This window comes from Schistocerca gregaria, chromosome 2 (assembly GCF_023897955.1).
Source record: "Schistocerca gregaria isolate iqSchGreg1 chromosome 2, iqSchGreg1.2, whole genome shotgun sequence".
Classification (NCBI taxonomy): domain Eukaryota; kingdom Metazoa; phylum Arthropoda; class Insecta; order Orthoptera; family Acrididae; genus Schistocerca; species Schistocerca gregaria.
This window is the reverse complement of record NC_064921.1, coordinates 797889261-797914979: the sequence shown is the minus strand read 5'-3', so window position 1 is coordinate 797914979 and position 25719 is coordinate 797889261. Positions and strand designations below refer to the sequence as shown.

The window sequence follows — 25719 nt, the reverse complement described above, 5'->3', positions numbered from 1 at the left end:
TGATTTCATTTCCAAATACACATCTTTCCTGTCATGTAGACTACTATCACAGCATGCCACAGACACTAAATCACTTCTAACACACTGTTTCCAAAAGTTAGTTGATTTCTATCAAACCAAACTACAGTATTTTATCCTGTAACTGTTAGTAAAAATCTGATTGGCTATTAGATTGCTATTCATTCAGGAGTGTCTGAATAAAAGGCATATCCATTACACATTCTACATGGAAAATGTGTCATTCAAATGCATTTACTGCATAATTATTGGTCACTAGAGCATATTCTCAAAATGTGTTCTACATGAGGAATACCAAATAGGAATAATTACTTCCTAGAATATTGGTTCGCATTGCTTTTCATGTACACACAACAGCACTCTTATGATGCAGATCTGACAGGTAATCAGTTATTTTGTTCACTCCCTCAACATTTACTGCTACAACCATTCCATTTCTGCCCAGCAAATTATAATACACTCATACCTCTGATGACTAGATAACAACATATGATGGCCATGAATTCCAAAAATAGTAAAAGTACCTTTCTTTCTTTTTCATTTTTTTCCCACACTGAGTTATAAAACCTTTTATTCTTACAACACTTCTACGATGTTATCTTCCACTGAATAGCAATCACCTAGAGTAGTTAGTACAGATGCCTTCTCATGATGTGGTCGAGAAATTCTACTTTGATTATGACTATAAAGTTCATTTCATTATTTTCAATGTTTCAAACCCAGTTCTCTTTTCTACTTCACTTCAGCTCTCTGTCTACATCAGGACAGTGTGGCATATAACTAATAATCTCTGTAACATAAAGAGAAGTTAGCACTATTACCATAATTTTTCTTGACAGCTCTGATTATCAAAAGAAATTAACTGGGCACCTTCTCATCAGAAAAAGAGAGCCTTTGCATGAGAAAGAGAGAGAGAGAGAAGAATGATCCCCCTGCTTCTCTCCATTAATCCATATAATCTTAGGAACTCAGTCTTACATTCATCACCATTCATCATCATTTGGTCCTGTAATCATTAATATGAAACAGCATTATGACATTTGTTTATATATGGAAGGAACGTTATAAGGGCTGGGATACATGTGAAAGTTTTTGCTATCAGACGGTCAGGTACTCCCAGATAGTATTCACAGAATTGTTTACACTAAGGACAAATTTTTGCATTTTTGCTGACATTTACTGTCTGATAGTCCCATGTGAGTACTTCCTTTGTGTGTCTGAGAGTCTTGTGTGAACAGATGTAGGAGCATTCACACAGCATGATGAGAGTGACCATGAGAGATGAGAGAAGCTTGCATAGTCCGTCAATGTGACCGACAAGTTCATGACAGCAACCATATGAGCCTGCTGCTGCTCAAGGAGAGATTGGAGCACTGCCTCCTTGGACAGGAGAAGTAAAGGAACAATCAAATAGAATGAGCATGCAAAACTGAACACCACGCTCTTCACCATTTGTGTTGCACTTTAAGACACTAAAAACAATACAGCCACAGTGAGCCAAACTTTATTCTTCTTCCACATACAAATAAACAACAGTTGAGAATATAGATACCACATAGGAACAATCAAGTTACTCATACAAGCAGCTGCAGACAATAAGTATGAGGACAATACTAGGGCAAATGCCTGCTACACTGCACTTATAAGCAGGTAGACTGTGCAGTGGATACCATTCCATGTGCACAAGCCATGTGGCCAACTGCAGCCGGCCTCTGGTGACCGGCCTGCACAGACACAAATGGTGGAATATTTTATGTGTAGTGTGCCACCAGCCTTGTGCTGGAACAAATATCCAAGTATTATGTACAGGGTTATAGTGAGAACTAAAACAGCTCATGAATCTCAGAGACCCTGCACTTAGGCATACAAGCTGTGCCCTATGCCTGACAATCATACTGCTTACAAGCAGAAGCAGAACAGAGTAAGTAAAGCTGTGAGAAATGCTAAACTTAGCTATGCCCACACATTAATCAACAACAGAAATATATCAGCTGTCCAATGGTATTGATATAGGCAAGGTAAAAGATGCTGCTGATCCCTTTGTTCCAGCCTAAGAACTGAACCAGTACTTCACACTACCTGTAACCCAGCTGAATCGGGATTGAAACATAGACTCATTGTTTACTTCATGGGGGCAAATGACTGTAGATATAAAAAATTCTATCTAAAGCATGTTACTTGCTATACCATCAAAAGCCATCATGTGTGTCAGACTGGTCATGATGATATTTATTATTGACCCACTACTGACCACTATAACAGATATCTTCAACCACTCCTTAACCACAGCTGTTTTTCCTGAGACCTGGAAGCAGGGGCAAGTTAAGTTACTACCTAAATGGACATTGACACAGCACCCTATGATTACTGAACTATTTGCATTATTCCTTCATAGTCCACAGCCAGCTAACAAACTACATAACTACAAACAACCTACTAGACATATATCAATCAAGTTTCCATAAACATAATAGCACAACATCTGTCTTAATAAAGGTAGCAGATGACCTCAAACTTGCCGTGGATGCACTAGAGGTGACTATCATGTGTGTCTTAGACTTCAGCAAAGCCTTTCACAATGTTGATTTCGACATGTTACTGATCAAACTTAGTAGCTAAATTTCTCACCAAGTGCAGTGCAATGGTTTCACTCAAGTCTGAGTGCCATGTCTGGCACCATAAAGTCGCAGTGGAGGCGGGTAGTACCAAGTGTCCCCCTGGGTTCAGTTTTAGGTCCTATACTCCTTTCATTTTATGTCACTGATTTGTCATTGGTTTTGTCCTACTGCAAATACCACATGCGCGCTGATGACCTCCAGTTGTACCTCAGTGTAAACCCAATAAACCTGGAGACAGCTCTCGAGAATCTCAGTATGACCTGTGTGCACTATCAAAGTGGGTACAGAATATAGTGTTAAAGTTCAAGCCATGCAAAACCCAAGTGGTACTGGTTGGTCATTGCAGGCTCATTAGCCAGAAAAACTGAGAATCTCTATGGTGTTTAGTTCTAAATGAGACAAATATCAATTTCTCTCCCTCACTAAAAAGTCTAGGACTGATAACAGATGAAAATCTAAATTTGACTGAGCATGTAGCTGAAATTTGCAAAAAGGCTTCAGCATCTCTCCATGCCCCACAAAAATATAAAAATCTCTCCCATATTGACCTCAAAAAGAATCTTGTGTAAACACTTATATTCTCAATAATTGATTACAGTGATGTTATCGTAAAAGGTCTTTTCCAAGAAAGCTCATAGTACCTGGAACTGGTTATCAATGCTTGTGGTCATTATATGTGTGATGTTTCCCTCTCTGACCATATTTCACCATCATATGTACAGCTATCATGGCTGTGTACAGACAAGTGTAGACATTTCCTTACCCTCTGTCTTATCTGCTGTCTTATCAATGTACACTGTCCCTCATATCCATCATCAACCTTAACAATCTTGGCTGAACAATGTGGTAGAAACAGCTGTTCCCATCAGAGCAAAATCCTTTCTGCCCCATTCCACTATTTAGCCACTTTCTCGAAGTTCTTCTCAGCAGCAGGAGCCTGACTCTGGAATAACCTCTTCCATTATACTAGAGAACTGATTAACATCTCCAGCTTCAGAAGACAGTTAATGAAATTTTTACTGAAGCAACAAGAATGACTACCACTGTCCCTACACACACTTGTTACCAATGTGCTTCATTCTTTCCAACCAGACATTCCTCACTTCCCAACTTCCCACAAGCAGCTACTGCAGTTACATTTTAAATGCAAACATTTTAGGTTAGCTTTTACTGTGACTATTACTGATATAAAATAAGCAATAAGTTCCACTGTTACCAGTCATTTCGATGATTTAAATCTCCATCATCAGATGGATCTACATGTGTTCGTACAACATGTGTCAGTTGTGTTACAATTTTGGGGTAACTTGTGGGGCTGTCCAGTGGAGAAACAAAACACTATTTTACAACATGTTTTTGAGGAGATTTTTGGCTAAAAACTAAACATATATCTGAAGGTGGAAATAAACAAATGAAAAAGAATACAGATGGGGCCTGGAATTACTAGTTGTGAAGAACAATATAGCAAAACAGAAACATTATCTTGAAGTACAAAGAATATATACCGTAACAACATTATTATTTTGGAATTGTGGAGAGCTCTGTTTGAATTTTTGAATACATGCATTGGAATAAAAACTTCAAGGGTATGCAAATCCTTTTCTCCATTTGACATTGCTCAAATTACCCCAAAATCACAACACACACGTATCTCATACTAACACATGTAAATCCACCTGATGATTGAGGTTCAAGCCTTCACAATGTGTTTTGGATATAAATAAACAGTGACTGATAACAGTAAACTTATTGCTGCAGTTCCCATAACTTTCTTTTCCCCACATCTCCCTGTACCAGAAAACATCTATTTTGTATAACTATAAATTCTTTTTATACCTGCAGCTATTATTATTGTTATTGTTGTCACCATTATTATTATTATTACTACTAATATTAATATTGTTAATATTAGTGGTAGCAGCAGTAATAGAAGTTCTGTCAGTATTAACTTCATTAGTTCATAGTCAGTATTATTTACTCACACTGCCTCTATAGACACTCAAATCATTTTAATACTATTTGTCATATTAAAATTGTCATTTTAATGATGTAAATAAAACAGAAAGAAACTTCCACATGGGAAAAATATATTAAAAACAAAGATTCCAAGACTTACGAAGCGGGAAAGTGCCGGTAGACAGGCACAATAAAATAACACACAAACACACACACAAAATTTGAGCTTTCGCAAGCATATATATATATATATATATATATATATATATATATATATATATATATATATATATATATATATATATGTGTGTGTGTGTGTGTGTGTGTGTGTGTGTGTGTGTGTGTGCGCGCGCGCGCGCGCGTGTATATACCTATCCATTTTTCCCCCTAAGGTAAGTCTTTCCGCTCCCGGGATTGGAATGACTCCTTACCCTCTCCCTTAAAACCCACATCCTTTCATCTTTCCCTTTCCTTCCCTCTTTCCTGACGAAGCAGCTGCCGGTTGCGAAAGCTCAAATTTTGTGTATGTGTGTTTGTGTGTTATTTTATTGTGCCTGTCTACTGGCGCTTTCCTGCTTGGTAAGTCTTGGAATCTTTGTTTTTAATAAAATTGTCATTTCATAGATAAGTATGATTTAAAAATGGTACTGTACTTGTGAAAGCCTGGTCTGATGTAGGAGAGGGCCTGATGACACTAATCAGATCTGATTAAATAAAAAATAAAAATAAATACACAGGAGACCATGTACAGAATGCAAGAGTGACCCACTCTTGAGTACTGCCAGAGAGTTAGAATTCTACCAGTTCAAATTAAAGGAAGACATCAAAGCAATTCATGGGCTTGCTGCAAAATGTTTTGCTGGTCAGTTTGAGAGTGTTTTAGAAATGTTTTATGAGCTTATATGGTGCTCCTTGGAGAGAAAAAGACAATCTTTTCACAAAACAGTAATCATGAATTTCAGAACACCAGCATTTGTGACAGGCTGCAGAGTGACTGCACTGTCTCCAACATTCAGAATAAAAAATGAGGGATATGAAAGCTCATACAGAAGCACACATACAGAAGCACACAGGCAACCATTTTTCACTCACTCAACTTGTGAGAGGAACAGCAAAGGAAATGACTGGCAATACCACAAAATTCCCTCTTCCAGTACTGTACTGGCTTGCACACTATGTACATAAATGCAGAAATTCACTGTGGAGTTCAGTTTAGTTAACATTTTTATTTACATTTACTCCTTCTTATAAAATGTATAGTAGGCAAATGGAATCAGTCACTCACCATCCTTCCACTCTCTTGTTGCTGGATTGATTATGCCAAAAAGTTCATCGTTTGTAACTGCCTTAGGATTAAGATCATTGAATACAGGCTTTCTTCTCATATTTTGATATGTTTTGAACAGTGAGCGCCAAACCATAGTTTTTCCTGTTCCAGCATTGCCAACAATAAATACTGAATGTCGTACTTCTAATAATTCTTCAAGTTGAACAATCTACAAAAGAATAATACTACATCACTGATATTCCAACAAATCATGAATATAAAAAAGTGGTTCATACACGTGGAAAACTAAAATGATGGTAGAGGAATAAGTACATATACTTCTACCACAATACAGGCTTACAAAAAATTCAAAGGATAAGTTAAACAATGAAAAGTCCAGTGTTATTTTTTGTCAAACTTATGCTTTAACTTTTACATATATCGCAAATTTTTCAATTCAGCTGTTTCTTCAAGATATTGAAATTTTGTAACTCACTCTATTTTACCTATTTATGCTCCTGTGTATTTTGGTGCATTTTCATGTTTGTCATATTTTTTTCAGCTGGAATTTTGAGACTAGTTCTATTTATTATTTTTTCCAGAAGACTTATTTGAGTAACTACTTCTATGACATACTGTAAAAGTACTTCAAAACTGAGGCACTTATCTTAATTCCATCTCACTTCTGTCCCAGAATTATTACTTCAATTTTGTGATTTTTTTAGCTCAAAATTCCAGATCATTACAATTTTTTTCTAGAGTGTTGTTAAATAGTAAGATTTTTATCTGTATTTTTATTGATCAACTCAATCATTCAATGTACCGAAGTGTACAACATGATATGGGACAAGTCAAAAAAATGACACAAGAACTTATACAGACACAGCACTGTTTCTTATAGGGTATACATCACTGAAGATATATTACGTATGTATTCATAATAATAATACCAGAATAAGAATAATTTCAAATAATAATTTTGGTCATAATCAGACATCAAAAGTCATTCGTGGACAATAAGTCATTTCTAATGAAACAGTTTGATTTTGAAACATAAAAAATATATAATTTAATTTGTGATAGATCACATTCAAGTAAGTCTTGTATTCTGTAAAAGCAATGCTTTGTTAGGAGTGCTCTTAAGGTATATATATATTTTCCCCCTAAATACTTTCTACTTCTTTTGGGAGATGGTTGTAGAGTTTGATTTCCATACATTTAACACTATTGCTATACTGTTAAGTAGAACGGGGAACTAGTCTTAACAACTTTTTTGACTTTCTGTCATTGTGGCAACTGTCCAGATTCTTATGCAATCTACTGATGTTTTGTTTAATAAAATAGAGAATTTCAAATATATATTGGCTAGGGAGAAGCAAGATGTTTAATTTTTAAACAGTGGTTTACACATTCCTCTTTGTTTTTGTACAGGATTATTCTGATTGCTTTTTTTTTTCAGTATAAATAATTTTCTAGATTCAGTACTATGACCCCAAAAAAGAATTCCATAGCATAGTACTGAATGGAAAAGAGCATAATCCATACATGTCAATATGCTGGCATTTAGCTCATCCCTCACTGAGTGGAGCACAAAACAAACTTTGCTTGGCCTGGATAAGATAAAACGCCTTTTTTATTTTCAGAAGATCTGAAGAATGTACAGCAGCTTAATAAAACTGGTTATCACTGTAGAAAAGTGTGACTTCAGTCTGTAATAAAAAACATTTCAATAATTCAGATTTTATGGAATTCTCCACTTTCCAGTACAACAAGCCTTCACATAGAGAAGAAAACTGACGATAATTGTGGCCAAGAAGAATGAATAAAATAAGAACAGTGGGGGGACACAGTTGACAGGTTTTTAATTTTCCCAGAGTATAGACACAATTTATAGTATTCTCTAAAATCAGCATGATTATCTAAATGTTTACTACCTCAATGAAAATAATCATTTTTTGAAAATATAATGTAATTGGATAGATAAAGCATTAGCGGGAGAATATACATGTGCAGACATTTAAATTTGCAAATGTTCAGGGTGAATGTCTTCTTCTTCTGGCAGAAGAATGGATTGTGAAGGAAAAGGACTGGGAGGTTTAAGAAATAAGGAGAGTTTGGAAAAGTTACCCAGAAACCTGGTTCAGTGCAAACTTATTGGACGGGATGAGGAGGAAAGACTGATTCCAATTATTTAGAATGAATTAGTAGATAAAAAACAGCTATGTATTTTAAGAGAAAGAGCAGTGTGTTTCCTCAGAATAGCTGCTTTTCTGCTGATATCAATAACGACTGTTCAAATAAAAGCTTGAATATCGTAACATAGCTTTATTGGTGACGTAAAAATGGCGTGCCTTATTTTCTTACAAAGTTTCCAGCAAAAGAATTACATTTTTTCTAATAGATACGAATCTTTCCAATTCCTTCATTGAAGAAAGAAGTTGGCTGCCCCAGTACCCAGCAGCACACAACTTGCTCAACAACAGTGTCATCTTCAAAGTTCTGTCGTCCTAACGCCTTCTTCAGTGACTCAAATGTGGTAGTCACATGGGAGCAGTCTGGATTGTAAAGTTACCAGTGTTGCTCAGTGAGTTTTTCACAAGTTAGTGCCACTGTATGCAGCCATAAAATGCCATGCAGGAGGAGGACATCACGAATCAGTTTCTGGCACTGTTTGTTGTGGTAAGTAGTCATGGCACTATCGAGTAGCTTGCAGTAGTATGTCGCATTCTCTATCTTTCTCCCATTCAGGTAGTCAATCAGTAATATATCTTTTGAGTCCCAAAATACAGTTGTCAAATTTTTTTTGAGCATTGGCCTTGATCAGTGCCCCCATTTGAACTCTCCTTGACTCCATACACATCCTGGGTATAGTGATGGGCCTATGTTTTGTTGCAGTCTGTAATTTGGGCTGCTTCTTCACAGTGATTCAGAAGCTGTCAACAGTTGCCTTTCTGTGCATTCTACTGAATCTTGGTGAGACAACATGAAATCCACCTTGCAAATATTTTTCCATATCCAAGTTTGTAAGATAAAATGGTATCGACATGGCCAACACGTATTCCCACCGGCAATGCAATCTTGGCAACAGTAATGCAGCAATAACCTTCTACAATATCACACACAGTTTGAATATTGACTTTAATGCTACTGGTCACTGGACATCTTTTATAGCTTTGATCTTTCACTTTATCATAACTATTTTGAAACGTCTGGGCTTAAAGTTTTCCAAGCCTATTTTTCCACTCACTGCATCCTCCCCATAATTTATTTCTTTTATCCTTTTAAATATGTGAGGGATTAAAGGTTATTTTGCTACCATTAAAAAAAATGCAACATGAGGTTACTTAACAATCTTATTTTCTTTTACACTAGTTTTTAAAACTACATGTGGTGTTTTATTTAAAGTTATTTAGAATTTTTTCTGTATCTAACTTCTAAAACATTCTCGTGGGTGAAGTCTTCCTTTTATCTCTGAATTTGTATTTCTCACATGGCTGACTAGCTGTCTGATTACATTTCTTCTATAGGAAAGCTGAGTCTGCAGTTGTTCTCCACATTCATTTTGCTGTATTCAGTAGAGCATATAACTAGAATAAGTTTAATCAGCCAAAAGAATAATTTTTTCCACCAGTTATATGATTGTCTTGTAAAACTGTTACCACAACACTGATAAGCCCTGACAACTCCATCAATAAACTTAGAGTATTGCAAAATAACAGACAGTTTTAGGAACTGCAAAGGCTCTTTCTTTCTGTAACCAGTGATCAACTAGGTTTGAGGACCAAAAAATGTATGGAACATTGTCACGGACTGAAAGATATGTAATTTTCATCTTTCTCTGATAAGTGTGTAACTCAGATTCATCAAGCTTCATCTTCTTCAAATAGCATGAAAAGTCTTTCCTAAAAGATATAGCTATACATGTCAGATGAAATGGCATTTCCTGCAATTCTGAGCAACTCTGGGGACTTGCATGGAACCTGTCAGTAAAGATATGATAGTCTAAACCATCTGGACAAGCTTGCAATTGCTGTGCAAAGTGAACCACTCTCTGGGTTCCACAAGGTACGAGGGCTGCTATATATATTTCTGGCCTAGGCAACACTAAGTGTTGCCAGGTGCAATCTGACATTTCCATTGGAAAGTTTGACATTTTTTAGCATAAATGTACTCAGAACTTTTTGACTTACGACAATTTTTTTTTCTTTTACAGGGACTTGAAGAACTCAATTTGGCACAAAAATGGAATTAACTCGTGAACATTTTCGTGCAATCATTTTTCACAACTTTTGACGTGGATTATCACGACAAGAGTGCATCGATGAACTTAAATCTTTGTATGGCGACGAAGCACCATCCTATAGCACTGTGAAAAACTGGTACAACGAATTCAATCGTGGCCGACGCTCGCTCAAAGACGAATTCCGTGAAGGTCGTCCAAAAACAGCCGTTGTGCCAGAAAACATCGATGCCGTACGTGAACTGATAATGCAAGACCGTCATGTGACATACCGTGAGATAGAGGCATGCCTAGGCATTTCTCCCACCAGCATACATTCGATATTGCATGAACACCTGGCCGTAAAAAAGGTTTGTTCTCGTTGGATCCCGCACAATTTGACAATCGCTCAAAAGAAAGCTCGTGTGGATTGGTGTAAAGAAATGCTGAAAAAATACGATCGCGGTGCTTCAAAAGACGTTTATAAGATCGTCACAGGTGACGAATCATGGATCTATGCGTATGAGCCCGAAACAAAACAGCAATCGACCGTGTGGGTCTTCCAAGACGAGCCAAATCCAACGAAAGTTGTTCGTGGAAGAAGCACTTCGAAGCAAATGGTCGCCTGTTTCTTCGGCAAAACTGGTCATGTAGCGACTGTTCCGCTTGAGCAACGTAGGACGGTCAATTCTGAGTGGTACACCACCATTTGTTTGCCTGAAGTCTTCGGAGAAATTCGAAAAATGAACAAGAGAAGACGAATCATTGTGCACCATGACAATGCGAGCTGTCACACATCGGCTCAAACCAGCGCCTTTTTGACCGGCCAAAACGTCGAAGTGATGGGTCATCCGCCGTACAGCCCTGACTTAGCACCCAATGACTTCTTTTTATTCCCACACATCAAGAAAAAAATGCGTGGTCAACGATTTTCGTTGCCAGAAGATGCTGTTGCAGCATTCAAAAACCATGTTTTGGAGGTGTCTCAATCGGAGTGGAAAAAGTGCTTCGAAAATTGGTTTGAGCGCATGCAAAAGTGTATAAATCTTGATGGAGAATATTTTGAAAAACAATAAACCATTTTCGTTGATAAATATTCGTATTTTCATTATTAGGCCAGAAATATATATAGCAGCCCTCGTAAATCAGAATGAATTACACTTTTAATAGTTGTCTTACCATAATAAAGAATTTGGGGAAAACACAATCACTGTCTGACTCACAGAAACACAAACCTCGTAAGCCTCACTTCATAGGCTTCTAAGGATATTAGCACGTAAATTGAATTCTTCCTTTGAATCCTACTGTGCTCTCATCTACAGCCAAATTTCTTTTTGGTATACATCAAGTTCTTTGCATTTACCATCAATATACTCACTAACATCCTTCACCTTGCTCCCTCTTATACAGTGACACACCTGTGCTGTGACGAGTGAAAATAAATGCAACATTCAAAATATTTGAATAAAAAAGGAGACAGGGGAAAAGATCCTTGAAAAATGGAGTTTGTTCTAAACAGTCTACTGTAAAACAGCCAAATAGTTCAGCATTCAAATTCAAGGCCCCGTTCAATATTTCATCAAGCTCGTAGTGAAATTGTGTGCTCATGGAAAATCGTCTCTGTTATGTGACTGGATTTGTGATTTCCTGTCAGAAAGGTCACAGTTCATAGTAATTGATGGGAAGTCATCGAGTAAAACAGAAGTGATTTCAGGCATTCCCCAAGGTAGTGTTATAGGCCCCTTGCTGTTCCTTATCTAAATAAATGACTTGGGAGACAATCTGAGCAGCTGTCTTCGGTTGTTTGCAGATGACGCTGTCATTTATCGCCTAATAAGTCATCAGAAGATCAAAACAAACAGCAAAATGATGTAGAAAAAATATCTGAATGATGCGAAAAGTGGCAGTTGACCCTAAATAACGAAAAGTTTGAGGTCATCCACATGAATGCTAAAAGGAACTCCTTAAACTTCAGTTACACGATAAATCAGTATAATCTAAAAGCTATAAATTCAACTAAATACCTAGGTATTACAATTACAAACAACTTAAATTTGAAAGAACACACAGAAAATGTTGTGGGGAAGGCTAAACAAAGGTTGCGTTTTGTGGGCAGGACACTTAGAAAATGTAACAGACCTACTACGGAGACTGCCTACATTACACTTGTCCATCCTCTTTTAGAATACTGCTGCGTGGTGTGGGATCCTTACCAGATAGGACTGATGGAGTATGTCAAAGAAAGGCAGCACGTTTTGTATTATTGCAAAATATGGGAGAGAGTGTCACAGAAATGATACAGGATTTTGGTTGGAAATCATTAAAAGAAAGGTGTTTTTCGTTGCAACGGAATCTTCTCAAGAAATTCCAGTCACCACCTTTCTCCTCCGAATGCAAAAATATTTTGTTGACACCAACTTACATAGGGATGAACAATCACCATGATAAAATAAGGCAAATCAGAGCTCGTACGGAAAGATATAGGTGTTCATTCTTTCCGCGTGCTATACAAGATTGGAATAATAGAGAATTGTGAAGGTGGTTCGATGAACCCTCTGCCAGGCACTTAAATGTGATTTGCAGAGTGTTCATGTAGATGTAGATGTGGACCTTCAATTTTTTTAATGAAACATCATTCCACGAGTGCCATGTTCAGTGTTTTGTAAGCGGAGTGATATTTTTCCTTCGTTAATAAACATGTTTATAGATTTCACTAATAAGATTGTTAGTGAAGATGATGTGGAAATAATAAAGTTCGGATTTTGGTCAAAAACCATGAGGAATGGTGAAACCTTGTTGCTTGACAGCAAAAATTAAATTTCATGAAACCACCATCACCATTGTGATGAAACTTCCAGGTATTTGCTACAGATTGGGTCTCTTCAAGACTTTGCACTCCATTAGTAGACTGTGATTCAATAGAATTGATATCAGTGCACACAGCAATCTCTCCATGATCACTTACATCACTAATTCTCCTTCATTTTCAATGTCTTTGAGAAGCCACTTAGCAGTATCATCACTTACATATTTTCTACTGGTCATTATCCTACTAGAAAGGTTCAAACACAATATGGTTTGAGGTGTCAGTGCTATATACTAAGTGCTGCCATGCACCTAATGAATTCCAAAAATGGTGCAGGTGGAAATTACAATAGTGAAAACATGTCAGAAACTCATCCAAAGTTGGAGCCATATCAGAAAATTGTGTCAGCTACGTTCTGACACTGGATTCAAAAGGATTAAACAAACAGTTGGGTTTTACACAGAGTACTGTCACCAAGCTGTGCTTGCAGTCTCTTCAAAATGTCACTTGCTTTCACTCCTTTTTGGTGGAAAAATGAATAATAATCCATTGTGCAACAGACACAGCTATTACCTGTTTACTCAAAGTGATATTGAAATGACAGACTTGAGTGTGTTGACTATGTGTCTGTCTATCCCCTTTCTATCCCCTCTTCATTCTACTATAAAAGATTTCCCAAGATGCCAGACTGCTCATGCCGTGTAAGTCCAATGAACAAAGTTCACGTTTACATTTGGATGGTCATCATATAGTATTATGATTTGTAATGGATTAAAAACTGAAATCTACAAGTAATTTCTGTAATCAACTATGTTAACAGATTAGTGTTAATTGTAACTCACTATAGTGCACTTCTGCACAAGTAGCATGGTGGACACTACAAATCACGAGTGTGTTAGTGCTTCAAGTATAGAATGAAGAGTGACAAATATGTGTAATATATCGATGTCGAGGTTTCTATAGTGCTCCTACGTGTATTGTGCATCATATTATCACAGGATAATCAGAGAAAGTAGAAACAGTTACATATAGTGAACAGTATAGTGAAACAAACCAAGATAGCAAGTGTTTAGTGAAATAATACTGTGATATAGTCAAATTTGTGAAAATAAACAAGAGAAGAATCAAGTCTACATGAGTAATTTTCGCCATTACAAGAGAGTTTGTTACAATATCAAGCTAGTGAAATTTGTATAAACTGTGGACACAGTATAATATAAATCAGTGCATGTACTAGTGAAAACCTTTGAAATAAGTGAGTAGTACAATTCTGAACTATATGTTTAAAGTGCACAAACGAAATGGAAATGACGACACAACAGTACCAGCATTCCAGGTATGCTTGTTCTAATAAAAATGTTTTTTCTGCGAAGCATGGTGCAGAAAAGTAAATCATCATAATGCACAGTATGTAAATTGGTCAGTGCAAGGCACAGAATGAAATCAATGGCTCGAAACTAAACATGGTACAAGGAAATACTCAAGATGAAATTTCCCGACAACGAATGAAAGACGAAGTTTTGCGAGTGGATGCTCTAACTGCACACCCTACTGACAGTTTGAAGGCTCTAAAAGAACAACTAAACTGTATGGGTGCAACAAACGGTGCGTCAATTTGTTCAGATGACTGAAAATGTAGAGCAAATTTATAAAAGGAAAAACAAAACAGTTATATTTCTGAATGTTCCAATAATTTTGTTACATAACACATCCCAGTAAAAGTAAATATTGCACAAAAAAGAAATGCAATTAGCAGGGAAAGGAATCAGGAATCAATGTAATACAGCTATGCCAGAAACTAAAGTTCTTATGCTGACTGACGAAAACATCAGAAACTGCATCAGCCTGTTAAATGAATTATCACAAGAAATACTCTCTGTAACATCCTTTTGTTAAACCAGGTGTGTTATTTCATGAAGTTACTAGAGACAATCATAGCAGAATCAAACACCTGTGCTGGATCAAATGACAGCAGAAACTGGAAGACGACCTGTAATGTTTGAAATGCTGTAGAAGAGTTAATCAGGAATACGTTACACACAAGGGTGATACTGTGTACAATTCCATACCAGCAATACAGGGTACAGACAAATTATGTCATATATCAGCTGAACAAGTACAGTGTAAAAACCTGTGAACAATACAATTGTGTCACAGTCCTTGATGTAAACAGATTCCTAAGAAGACAAGATTTCACATGGCAAGGATTGCATATAAGAAAGAAATTATGCAGAAAATTAAAGTATGCAATAACAACCAAAAAGCAGACCTTAGTCATGAGAAACAACTTAGCAATAACCATCATGCCAGAAGTCGAAAAATCAAAAAACCAGGAAGATTGAAAAAATATGCAATCACATTCCAACAATGAGATTGACCACACTGAACCAAGAAAAATAGAAGCAGATGCAGCATTAACAGCAGTACTGGAACGTGCAACATCATCATCCCAGTCAACAGCAGAACCACAACAACCATTGACAACAGCAGCAGAGCCACAGTCACCAGTAGCAGCATCCCAAGAATCATTATCATCAGAAACACAGGCAATGGAAAGTGCAACATCAACACTGGCAGAAGTAATAGGAGCCGCTCATCCCCTTACTAAGATAAGAACTTCACCACCATGGCATCTGAAGGAGCAGTCAACATTGGAAAATCCATCAAATGGCCATATCAGTATACCAGGAAGAGGAAAGCAACAGTTCCATCCCATCTCAATGATTTTTTGCTGAAGGGCTACAGGAAAGCCACAGTAAGATAAATACAAGTGTAATGTTCTTACATATTAATGTGTAGTCTCTTAAGAACAAACTTAATGAACTTCAGTATTGGCTGGAAAACTTAAACTGCATTGTGATTTCAATAAATGAACACTGGTTTAGCAATGAAGAACCTAAATTAAGTGTACCATTTGGATATGAATTGGCAACCAGCTACTGTACAACAAGTATTAGACATGGCATATCTGTATATGTTAAAAATAGTGTGAACCTAATCTATGAAGCTATAGATGTAAGTGGACTGTGCGTAGAAGCAAAATTTGAAGCTGCAGCCATAATGTTGCCAAACCAGGAAATTATAATAGCTTCAGTATACCGCGCCCCAAAACACAATGAAGACCATTTTGTGGAGCTTCTGAAGAAACTGATACTCTTGCTACTCAAATACAAAAATTACTGAATACTAATACTTGGTGATATCAATATAGACATCAGGTTTAAGAATAGAAAGGTTGATCACTTGCTAAATACATTAAGGTCCCTTAACCTCAGTTGCATAAATGACACACCCACAAGACAGGAAGCATGTCTAGATAACATAATTTGTAATTTTCATCTAAACAAAACAGAATTCAACACAATCAAGCTAGGCATTTCAAATCATGAGGGACTATGGCTCAGACAAACTCTTATCACTAAAGCACCTGAAACTTCCACACACTGTAGAAAATTTTTAAAATTAATTAACAAATCAAAGCTAAACAAGTTGATAAGTAAATTGAATTTAATAAAATGGCATAAAATAATAACCACTGCAGGTGCAAATGAATCTACCAACAAATATCTAGAGCTGTTAACTGAAAATTTTGAAGCATGTTGTCCTAAATGCTGCAAGAAAATATCAAAGCAAAATTGTAACACCAAATGGGAAATTATTAAAACAGACACTAATTGTGATGATAAAGTATACCAGATACCAATTCCACCTGATATTCTAAATGCACATTTTGTCAGTCCTCAATAAGATAACAGCATAATGGAGAATGTGAGTAAGGCAGAGGCATTGCTGCCAGAAATGAACAGTTAGCAGACAGACAGCTTTCACTGGACTTGTGTAACTGAGAAGATGGCAATAGCTAAGCTCAGTAATTCTAGAGCAGAGGATTACTATGGTCTCTCAAATTATGTAATTAATTATATCAGAAATCAAATTATAACACCACTAAGATAATCAACAAATCTTAAATGAAGGTAATTATCCAGGATGTTTAAATATATCTGTAGTTAAACCAGTACATAAGAAATGAGATATAGCATCAACAGACAACTATCAACCAATATCACTTATACCCATAATATCAAAAATAATAGAATACTGCATGCATAAACAGAAGAGTCAATATTTTGAATATAATGGTATACTCACCTCCTCACAGTATGGTTTCAGATCCAGCCTTTCTACAGTCAAAGCAGTGGAGAGTATGGTAGCAAAAATACACAATTGGTTTGAAAATAAATATATTATCTGTGCATTATTGTTGGACCTCAGGAAAGCTTTAGATATGGTCTCATCTGGTATTCCCATAAAGAAACACTACCACTACGGAGTGAGAGAGAATGCTCTATGCCTAATGCAGTCATACTTGGAAAATAGAAAACAGTTAAGGTAAATAATCAAACGTTAGAATGTCTCTCAGTTGTAAAGGGCATACGTCAAGGATCTTTTCTTGGACCTTTCCTTTTCATTATTTACCTGCAGTTGTATCATGTGATTCAGTGCTGTATGCTGATGACACAACACTCATCACTTGTGATACCAACACAGCATGGCAGTGGCAATAGAGAGGTGCACTTCTTGGTTTGAGGCAAATGTACTGTAGAAGAATGATAGTAGAACTGAAGCTATTGTATTCAATCTGAATGATCCTAGTCATCATAAAACAGTAAAATTATTACGATTTCAAATAGATCAAAAGCTCAGCAGGGATACTCACACAGGGAAGATATGTGCCAGAGTGGCACGTTCCATATATCTGCTGTAAAAGGTGAGGAGCACAGTCAGTAAAGAACTTCTGTTATATGCATATTGTCACAGAAGAAGCTGAGTAGTACCATGGTGTAGTAGTTATGATACTAAACTGTTACCTGGAGGTCACGTGATCAAAATTCACCTAGACTGTACAATTTTAATGTCCATATTCGGTTCGAGTACATTCTAGAAGTATCCACAAATGTCAAGAATCATTGTACTGGAATGTTCTGTAGCTGTATATATACTATATGTGTTCTGGCTGGAGGCAGTTCGGTCCATGCTCTTGTATGTGCAAGTGCTGAATAAACCTTTGTTAAATGAAGTTAGTGGCCGTCATTCATCTAATTACACTTCTTCTACATGACATTATTCTGGTGGAGGCTCTGGATATTGGAACTTGTGATAGCACACATTATTGACAACACAGTGGCTCCAATCAAGCCACGACAGAGCCACCATTTATGTGGCAAGTAACCCGAGTTCCAGCCATACTCAACAGATTACAAATCTACCGGAGACAGAAGAAGAAGAGGACGTTATGGTGACAGCAACTGTGTGCCACCACATGAGACATCCTTCCAGGTTCTCTGGTGACAATGGCCAAGACCCAAACAAGTGGCTGAAGGTATATGAGCGTATAGCAGAATTTAACAAATGGGATGACACAGTGTGCTTGGATAACGTATTTTTCTACTTGGGGGGCACTGCCAAGCATTGGTATGAGAACAATGAGGAGAAGTTCACAAGCTGGGAAGTATTCCAGGCACAACTGTGCAAGTATTTTGGCGACACACAATGACAGAAGTGCAAGGCTGAAGATAAATTAAAGTGCAGGGCACAGTGTCCAGGAGAAACTACAGCATCCTAAATTCAAGACGTCTTGGAGCTGTGTAAAATAGTGGATCCTAGAATGAAGAAGGAAGATAAGGTTGCACATCTCATGAAACGCGTTGCTGAGGACATGTATCAAGCCATACTCCTGAAGGTGGTTTCAACAGCAGATGACTTCATAAAATGGTGCAAGTATATCGAGACAATGCAACAAAAAAGAATTACAGGCAAGAAGTTTGAACAGCTTCAAACATTGTATTGATACCTGTGATGGAGGAAGCAACTGATTTCACAAGCATTCTTCATCAGATAGTGGGAGAGAAAGTTCAGAAGGCAGCTGGATTGCACAGTGAGCAAAAAACTGAGATGCTTCAAGAGGTCATAAGGGACAAAGTGGAACAGACATTGAATCCAATCTCTCGTCCTTCATTTCCAATAAAATGGTGAAAAAGTCAAGACCCAGGTGGTGTTACATTCCTACAACGCCCCATGAGGAACCTATTTGGGCACCGAGGAAGACTGACTTCTGGAGAACCTAGGATAACCAACCAGTATGTTTCCACTGCAGACAACCGGGATATATGATGTGGTATTGTCGAGAAAGGTGGTGGATATTTGATGATGCCTGCACCAGAAGACAGCAGGCCGAATTTAGCCGACACCAACTCTGGAATAACGAAGATGTGGGTGCAGGACGACATAGGTCACCATCGCCACAAGCTAGCCACTGGAGAGGATGCTCCCCAACACACCGATCGAGATCTCCATCGCTGTTTAGAAACTTCAGCTGATCACCTAGCCGCTGCGACCTGGAAAACTAAAGGATGTGACCTTCATTGGAGGTGAGACTGTCTAAGACAAAAATCCTCCACCGTTGATCACTACAAAAATGATAGGAAACTACGTCAATATGGATGGCCAACCAGCCCAAGCTCTTGTGGAGCCTGGAGCATCATATTTCGTCATTTTGCAGAAGTACCATCACCAATTGCAGAAAACCATATTCGTCGACAACAAAACATCTCTGCTGAAGGTGGCTAATGGGAGATATGTAAAACCTACAGGATGATGTGCCATTCATGTGGGTTTAAGTGGCCATACACAGCCCTTACAATTCATTGCCTTACAAGAGTGTAGTGATGACGTCATTCTCAAATGGGACTTTTTGAAAGCTTCGAAGATTAAGTTAGATGAGATGAGATACTGTGGACAGGAAGATGTGCATCCCAGTGTGTGGAGACTATGTGTGCTGGATGAAGTGATCATTCTTGCAGTTATCGCTAGAAAGGTAACTGTCATGTGTCATGCCATGCATCAACACTTGGATCATGTAGTGGAATGTATGAGAAGCATACCACTGAAGAATAACTTGGTCATTCCAGCCTCTGTCATCTCATTTAAGAATGGATTCGGCGAATTCTGGATAGTCAACTGCTGCTGAGAAGTGCAGATCCTTCTTAGATGCATGTGCATAGCAAACACTGAGCCGTTAATCAAAGAACAGCTCAATGTCATAGAAACCTCCCATGCCGAGTCTGTGGGTGCTACCAAGCAACAACACAAGAAGCTACTTGCCATTCTTCAAGAGTTCTCTGAATGCTTCAATCCACAGGTGAAGAGCAAATTAGACAAATCAATGGTGAAGCACTGGATTAGCACTGGAGACCATCAATCAATAAGCCACAGAGCATACCATCTGTCAGCAATGGAATGTCGAATAATTTGTGATGAGGTAGAGAAAATGATGAAGAATGACACCATTCAGCCTTTGCAGAGCCCATGGTCGTCACCAGTTGTCCTCGTGAGGATGAAGAATGGCAGTTGGCGCTTTTGTGTTGATTACAGAAAGCTTAATAAGATGACTAAAAAGAACATTTACCCTCTTCCACCAATTGATGATACACTAGATTGTCTGAGGGGGGCTGAGTTTTTCTCAACCATGGACATGTACTTGGGACACTGGCAAATCAAAGTAGATGAGGCTGATCATAAGAAAACTGCGTTCGTCACCCCTGAGGGCCTACATGAGTTTAAGGTAATGCTGTTTGGTTTGTGTTTTGCACCAGCAACTTTTGAACGGACGATGGATAATCTTCTAAGGCACTTGAAGTGGATGATGTGCCTTTGTTATTTAGATGACATTATAGTGTTCTCAGAGACATTTGATGAACATATAAAAAGACTGAGGGCCATTCTTAAGTGTCTCCAATACTTAATCCAAGAAAGTGTCTATCTGGAGCAAAAGAAATCAAAATACTTGGACACCTTGTGTCAAATGAAGGTGTATGGCCAGACCCATAAAAGGTGAGATCTGTAATGGAATTTCCTATTCCTAAAAGTATTAGAGAGGTGAGAAGCTTCCTCGGATTATGTTCTTGTTACCGTTGTTTCATCAAAGACAGGCCACTCCAAGAGTTGTTAAAAGCTGATGCTAAATTTATCTGGGATGGTGCTCAACAAGATTATTTTGATGTTCTATAAAAAGCTCTGACAAATTTACCCTTTACTTGGTCTGCATGATGAGAGAGCTCCTAAAGAACTATGCACAGATTCCAGCGGGTATGGGATCTGTGCTGTTCAGGTGCAAATATCGGATGGAAAAGAGAAGGTTATAGCCTATGCTTCTAGGACACTTACAAAAGCTTAGAGAAACTACTCAATTACAGAAAGAGAATGTCTTGCTGTCGTCTGTGTCATGTGCAAATTTTGACAGTATCTCTATGAAATGCCATTCACAGTTGTTACACACCATCATTCACTTTGTTGACTGACACATCTTAAGGATCCAACAGGATGACTCGCCAGGTGGGCACTACGTCTTCAAGAGTATGACATAGTGTACAAAAGTGCAAGAAAATACCAAGGTGCCAACTGTCTCTCAAGAAACCTTGCAAGACCATCAAGACTTTGATGAAGGTAACGACTGTCTCACTGGACTCAAGGATCTCTCCGCTGAGCAGAAGAAGGACACCAAGATAATGCAAATTATGCTTGCCTTAAATCAGTCAGAGGATGCGAAAGGACAATTTAAGGTATTTAATGGATTACTTTGCAAGAAAAACTTTGATCCATTTGGAAAGAGGTAGCTACCAATGATTCCTAAACGCATGCACTTAGATCTTCTACAGAAATTCCATGACATACCTAAGGCCAAACATTTAGGATTTATTAAGACCTATGATAGAATCCCCAAGAAATTTATGTTACTTATGAAGTTGAAAATTTCGACCCTGGCGCAAGGCGACGAAAGATTAGAGATACGGTCCACATCCTTCAAATGAAGCCATAAAAGGATCCTGTAACCCAGGGTAAATTTGAAGCTCCACCGACAGGCAGCAAGCAGAAACATGATGACGAACGTAGCAGCAAAAGAAGTTCTAAGAAGATCACTGCCAGGACAAGCATCAGTCATTGGGAGTCAGAGTATGCGGGACTGATGACTTGTTCCTGGACTAGGAAGACATAACACCGAGATGCTGTTGTCTTAACTAGGGAGCAATGTCAGCAGAAGAAGCTGAGTAGCACTGTGGTGTAGTGGTTATGATACTAAACAGCTGCATGGAGGGTGGTGAGTTCAAAACTCACCTAGACTGTACAATTTTGATTTCTATATGCAGTTTCAGTACATTTTAGAAGTATCCACAAATGTCAACAATCATTGTACTGGAATGTTTTGTAGCTGTATAAATGTTGTATGTGTTCTGGCAGGAGGCAGTTTGATCCTAATATAATCTAATCTAAACCGCGCTCTTGTATGTGCAAGTGCTGAATAAACCTCCCTTAAGTGAAATTAGTGTCCATCATTCATCTAATTACACCTCCTTCTGCATGACAATGACAGTATTTTGAGTTCTTCCATTCACACATAAGTTATGGAATACTATTATGGGACAATTCTGTAGGCTCAAAATAAGTGTCTAAATGGCCAAAGAAAGGCATAAGGTGCTTAGCCTTAATTCTTTAGATAATAAATTAGAGGCTACTGGCATATTCTGCAACCTCTCAAAAGCCTTTGAGTGTGTGAACCACAGCATTCTTTTAAGTAAATTAGAATATTATGGTATCACCAGCAAAGCTGCAAAATGGTTTGAGTCTTATCTATCTAACTGGAAACAATGGGTGTAGTTGTGAAATACCTGTGTTGTAAGCAGTCAGTCTTCATCTGACTGGGAATTAATAACATGAGGTGTTCCTCAAGGTTCCATCTTGGGTCCTTTGCTTTTTCTTGTGTACATTAATTACCTCTGTTACATTGCTAGAGGCTAAGTTTGTTTTGTTTGCAGATGATACAAACATTGCAATAAGTAGCAAGTCAAGTACAGATTTTGAAATAGCTGACATTAATAAGTGGTTTAAAGCTAATTCACTGTCATTAAACTTTGAGAAGACCCACTATATGCAGTTCAGAACCTTTAAGAGATTTCCTTAGAGCATGAGAATAACATATGAAGACATGCAGATCAAAGAGGATGACAGTGTTTAATTTCTGAGATTACAAGTCAATAATAAATTCAGTTTGGAAGGGCATACCACAGAATTGCTTAAGTGCCTAAACAAGTCTGTGTTTGCCATGAGAATGGTGTCAGATGTAGGAGATATAAATATAAAAAAACTTACATACTTTGCTTACTTTCATTCTATTATGTCATATGGGATCATATTCTGGGACAATTCATCAAACCGAGCAAAAATTTTTAGGGTGCAAAAGTGTGTGATAAGAGTCATTTGAGATGTAAATACAAGAACATCTTGTAGAAACCTATTCAATGAACGTTGTATTCCAACCACTGCTTCTCAGTATATTTATTCCTTGATGAAATTTGTTGCAAGTATTACATCTCTATTTCCAACAAATAACTCAATACATTGTATCAATACTAGGAATAAGAAAAATCTACATAAAGACCTAAAATCACTTACATTTGGTCCAAAAAGAGGTTCAATATTCAGGAACATACATTTTCAATAAATTGACAGCAACCATTAAAAACTTGGTTTTAGAGAATGCACAGTTTTAAGAGAGTTTGATAGACTTTTTGATAGGCAACTCCTTCTACTTCATAGATGAATATCTTAACAGAGACTGTTAAGTCAGCTTAAGTAAAATATCTTTTATATTCCAGTTTTGACAACAATTGGTCACAACAGTCAAGATTAGGTATTTTGTGTATGATAAATTTATTATTAGTTGATAACAGTGTTTCATTATGACAGTATGTTAATTCTGTAAATATTAGCTGTTACAGTTTATTGCATTGTACTAAACTATTTCGAGTATCTCCTGAGAAATGATAAGGGTAGTAAGTATTATATTCAAATGTTGTATGTTATCTTTTCTGAGATGTTGCACACCCACGAGAACCACCTCTTTTTTGGGTCTATGGAATAAAAACTGAATGTAATCTTATCTAATCTAAATGAAGCATGTCGAGATTATTTTAAGAAACTAAATATAATGACAGTGCCTGACCTGTATATTTACACCTGCCTTTTCTTCGTTAACCAGAATTTGACTTAAGGAGAACAGTTCATGACCATAACATAAGAAGTGGACATACAGTTAGTATGCCATATGCTATGCCTGCAAAGACACATAACAGCTACAAATATCTTGGTCCTGTCTACTTCAACAAATAACCTGAAAATGCCTACAGAGTGCCAGAAAATAAATTTAAAACTAGTCTTTTGAGGTGGATCAAAAGTAAAGTAATTGACTCTGCTCAAGAGTTCCTTAAATATATGACAAATGACCCACTTTCCTTTTGAGAATGAACTATAAATTAACTGCAAACTATGAATGTTCCACACTGTGCAACTATTTTATTACTGTTTCATGGAATTATTGTTAATTTTCTGTTTGATTATTTGTTTGTACACTGAACTGCGTAATTCATTTACCTTGTAACTGATATGTTGGGAAACTTCTTGTTGTTATTGACATTTGCACAAATATATATTGTATCCATCTTGGATTATTATATTGTAGTTAATAAAATTTGTCATGTCAAAGTTTATATTATTATTATTGTTTTAACACTGACAACATCAATTGCATGTAAATATGCTCAATGATGGAATAAAACATTTGTATTTGTATTTGTAAATTGCCTGTTAATGAATTAATTCCCTCAGCCCACATCCTTGAAGACTCCCTTTCATGATGGGATTCATGGAACATATTGTCTGAAGAATGAATGAAAAGAAACCCAAACATTCAATTATCAACACAAAGTCAAATAAAAAACTCTAAAATACAATGATACCTTCAAAATAAAATTGTCTTCAGGCTGTAGTTTCAAGTCAAGTGCAGCTTGCTTTACCATTTTTTCAAATTCTAAGTCTCTCTTTCTTGGCACATCAAGAGCTGGAAACAAGTCACCTATAAGTCCCATGAAAACTGGTATGTCATCTGTTACAATTTTAGGAATATTGAAGTCCCTCAAAGCTCTCATCAATACTTGATCCTCAGGTCTGCCTCGATCTCCACGCTGAAACATTAAAGGATTGCACCACTACCTAACATATTTCCTACAAAATAAGGTAAAAATATTTGTTATCAAAAAAGACAAGAATACCATGCAAATGCATGTTTTTATAGGATTATTGGACAGAGCTCAAACTTAGTATTTGTGTATTTCATTCCTGTCTGGTTCCAAATATGTATACTTTTTCTGTGCGTATTTGCTTATTTTGGCCTTTCGGGTAGAAAAACTTGCATAATGCATTATAAGGTGTTTTCAGCGTAATTATGCATATAATATACATTATTTTCACTTTAAATGCATATTTTAATGATTTTAAGCAGACACCTCAGTTCTTTGATTTTTATTATTCTTATTTTTGCTTCAGGAATAAGGACTGAAGAACGACAGATTGGAATAACAGAAATAGAAATTTAGGACCCTCAAAATAGGATGCCTTCCCATAATTCTGCTGACTGTCCTCTGCAGGGCGCATGTCATAAATAGAGTTATTTATCCACAACAATTACACAGCTGCAGAGTGATCTTGTGGAATTCAAACAAACCTTGCTAACAATTGAAATTCTTCTAAAAGTGAAATCGTTCCCTGAACTGCCTTTGCAGTGTGTGTGTGTGTGTGTGTGTGTGTGTGTGTGTGTGTGTGTGTGTGTGTGTGTGTGTAGGTGGGTGTGAACTTTGTAAGTTTGTGTAATACTGTCTGAATGTGTTAATATGCTTCTAATATGCCTCCAACTAAAAGATCCAGAAGTGTACTTGCACAGTGGATG

At 37.1% G+C, this 25719-nt stretch overlaps 1 protein-coding gene across 1 annotated transcript in view; it reads right to left on the bottom strand.

The window, feature by feature from the left end:
- The window catches only part of LOC126335984 (dynein beta chain, ciliary-like), a 782187-nt gene that overhangs the window by 141066 nt on the left and 615402 nt on the right, over positions 1-25719 (bottom strand). The window contains exons 39-40 of the mRNA XM_049999461.1: positions 24734-24958; positions 5878-6088 (exon numbers count right to left, since the gene is read on the bottom strand). Of these exons, the coding sequence (XP_049855418.1) occupies positions 5878-6088; positions 24734-24958 (436 nt within the window). The remainder of the gene's footprint in view (positions 1-5877; positions 6089-24733; positions 24959-25719) is intronic.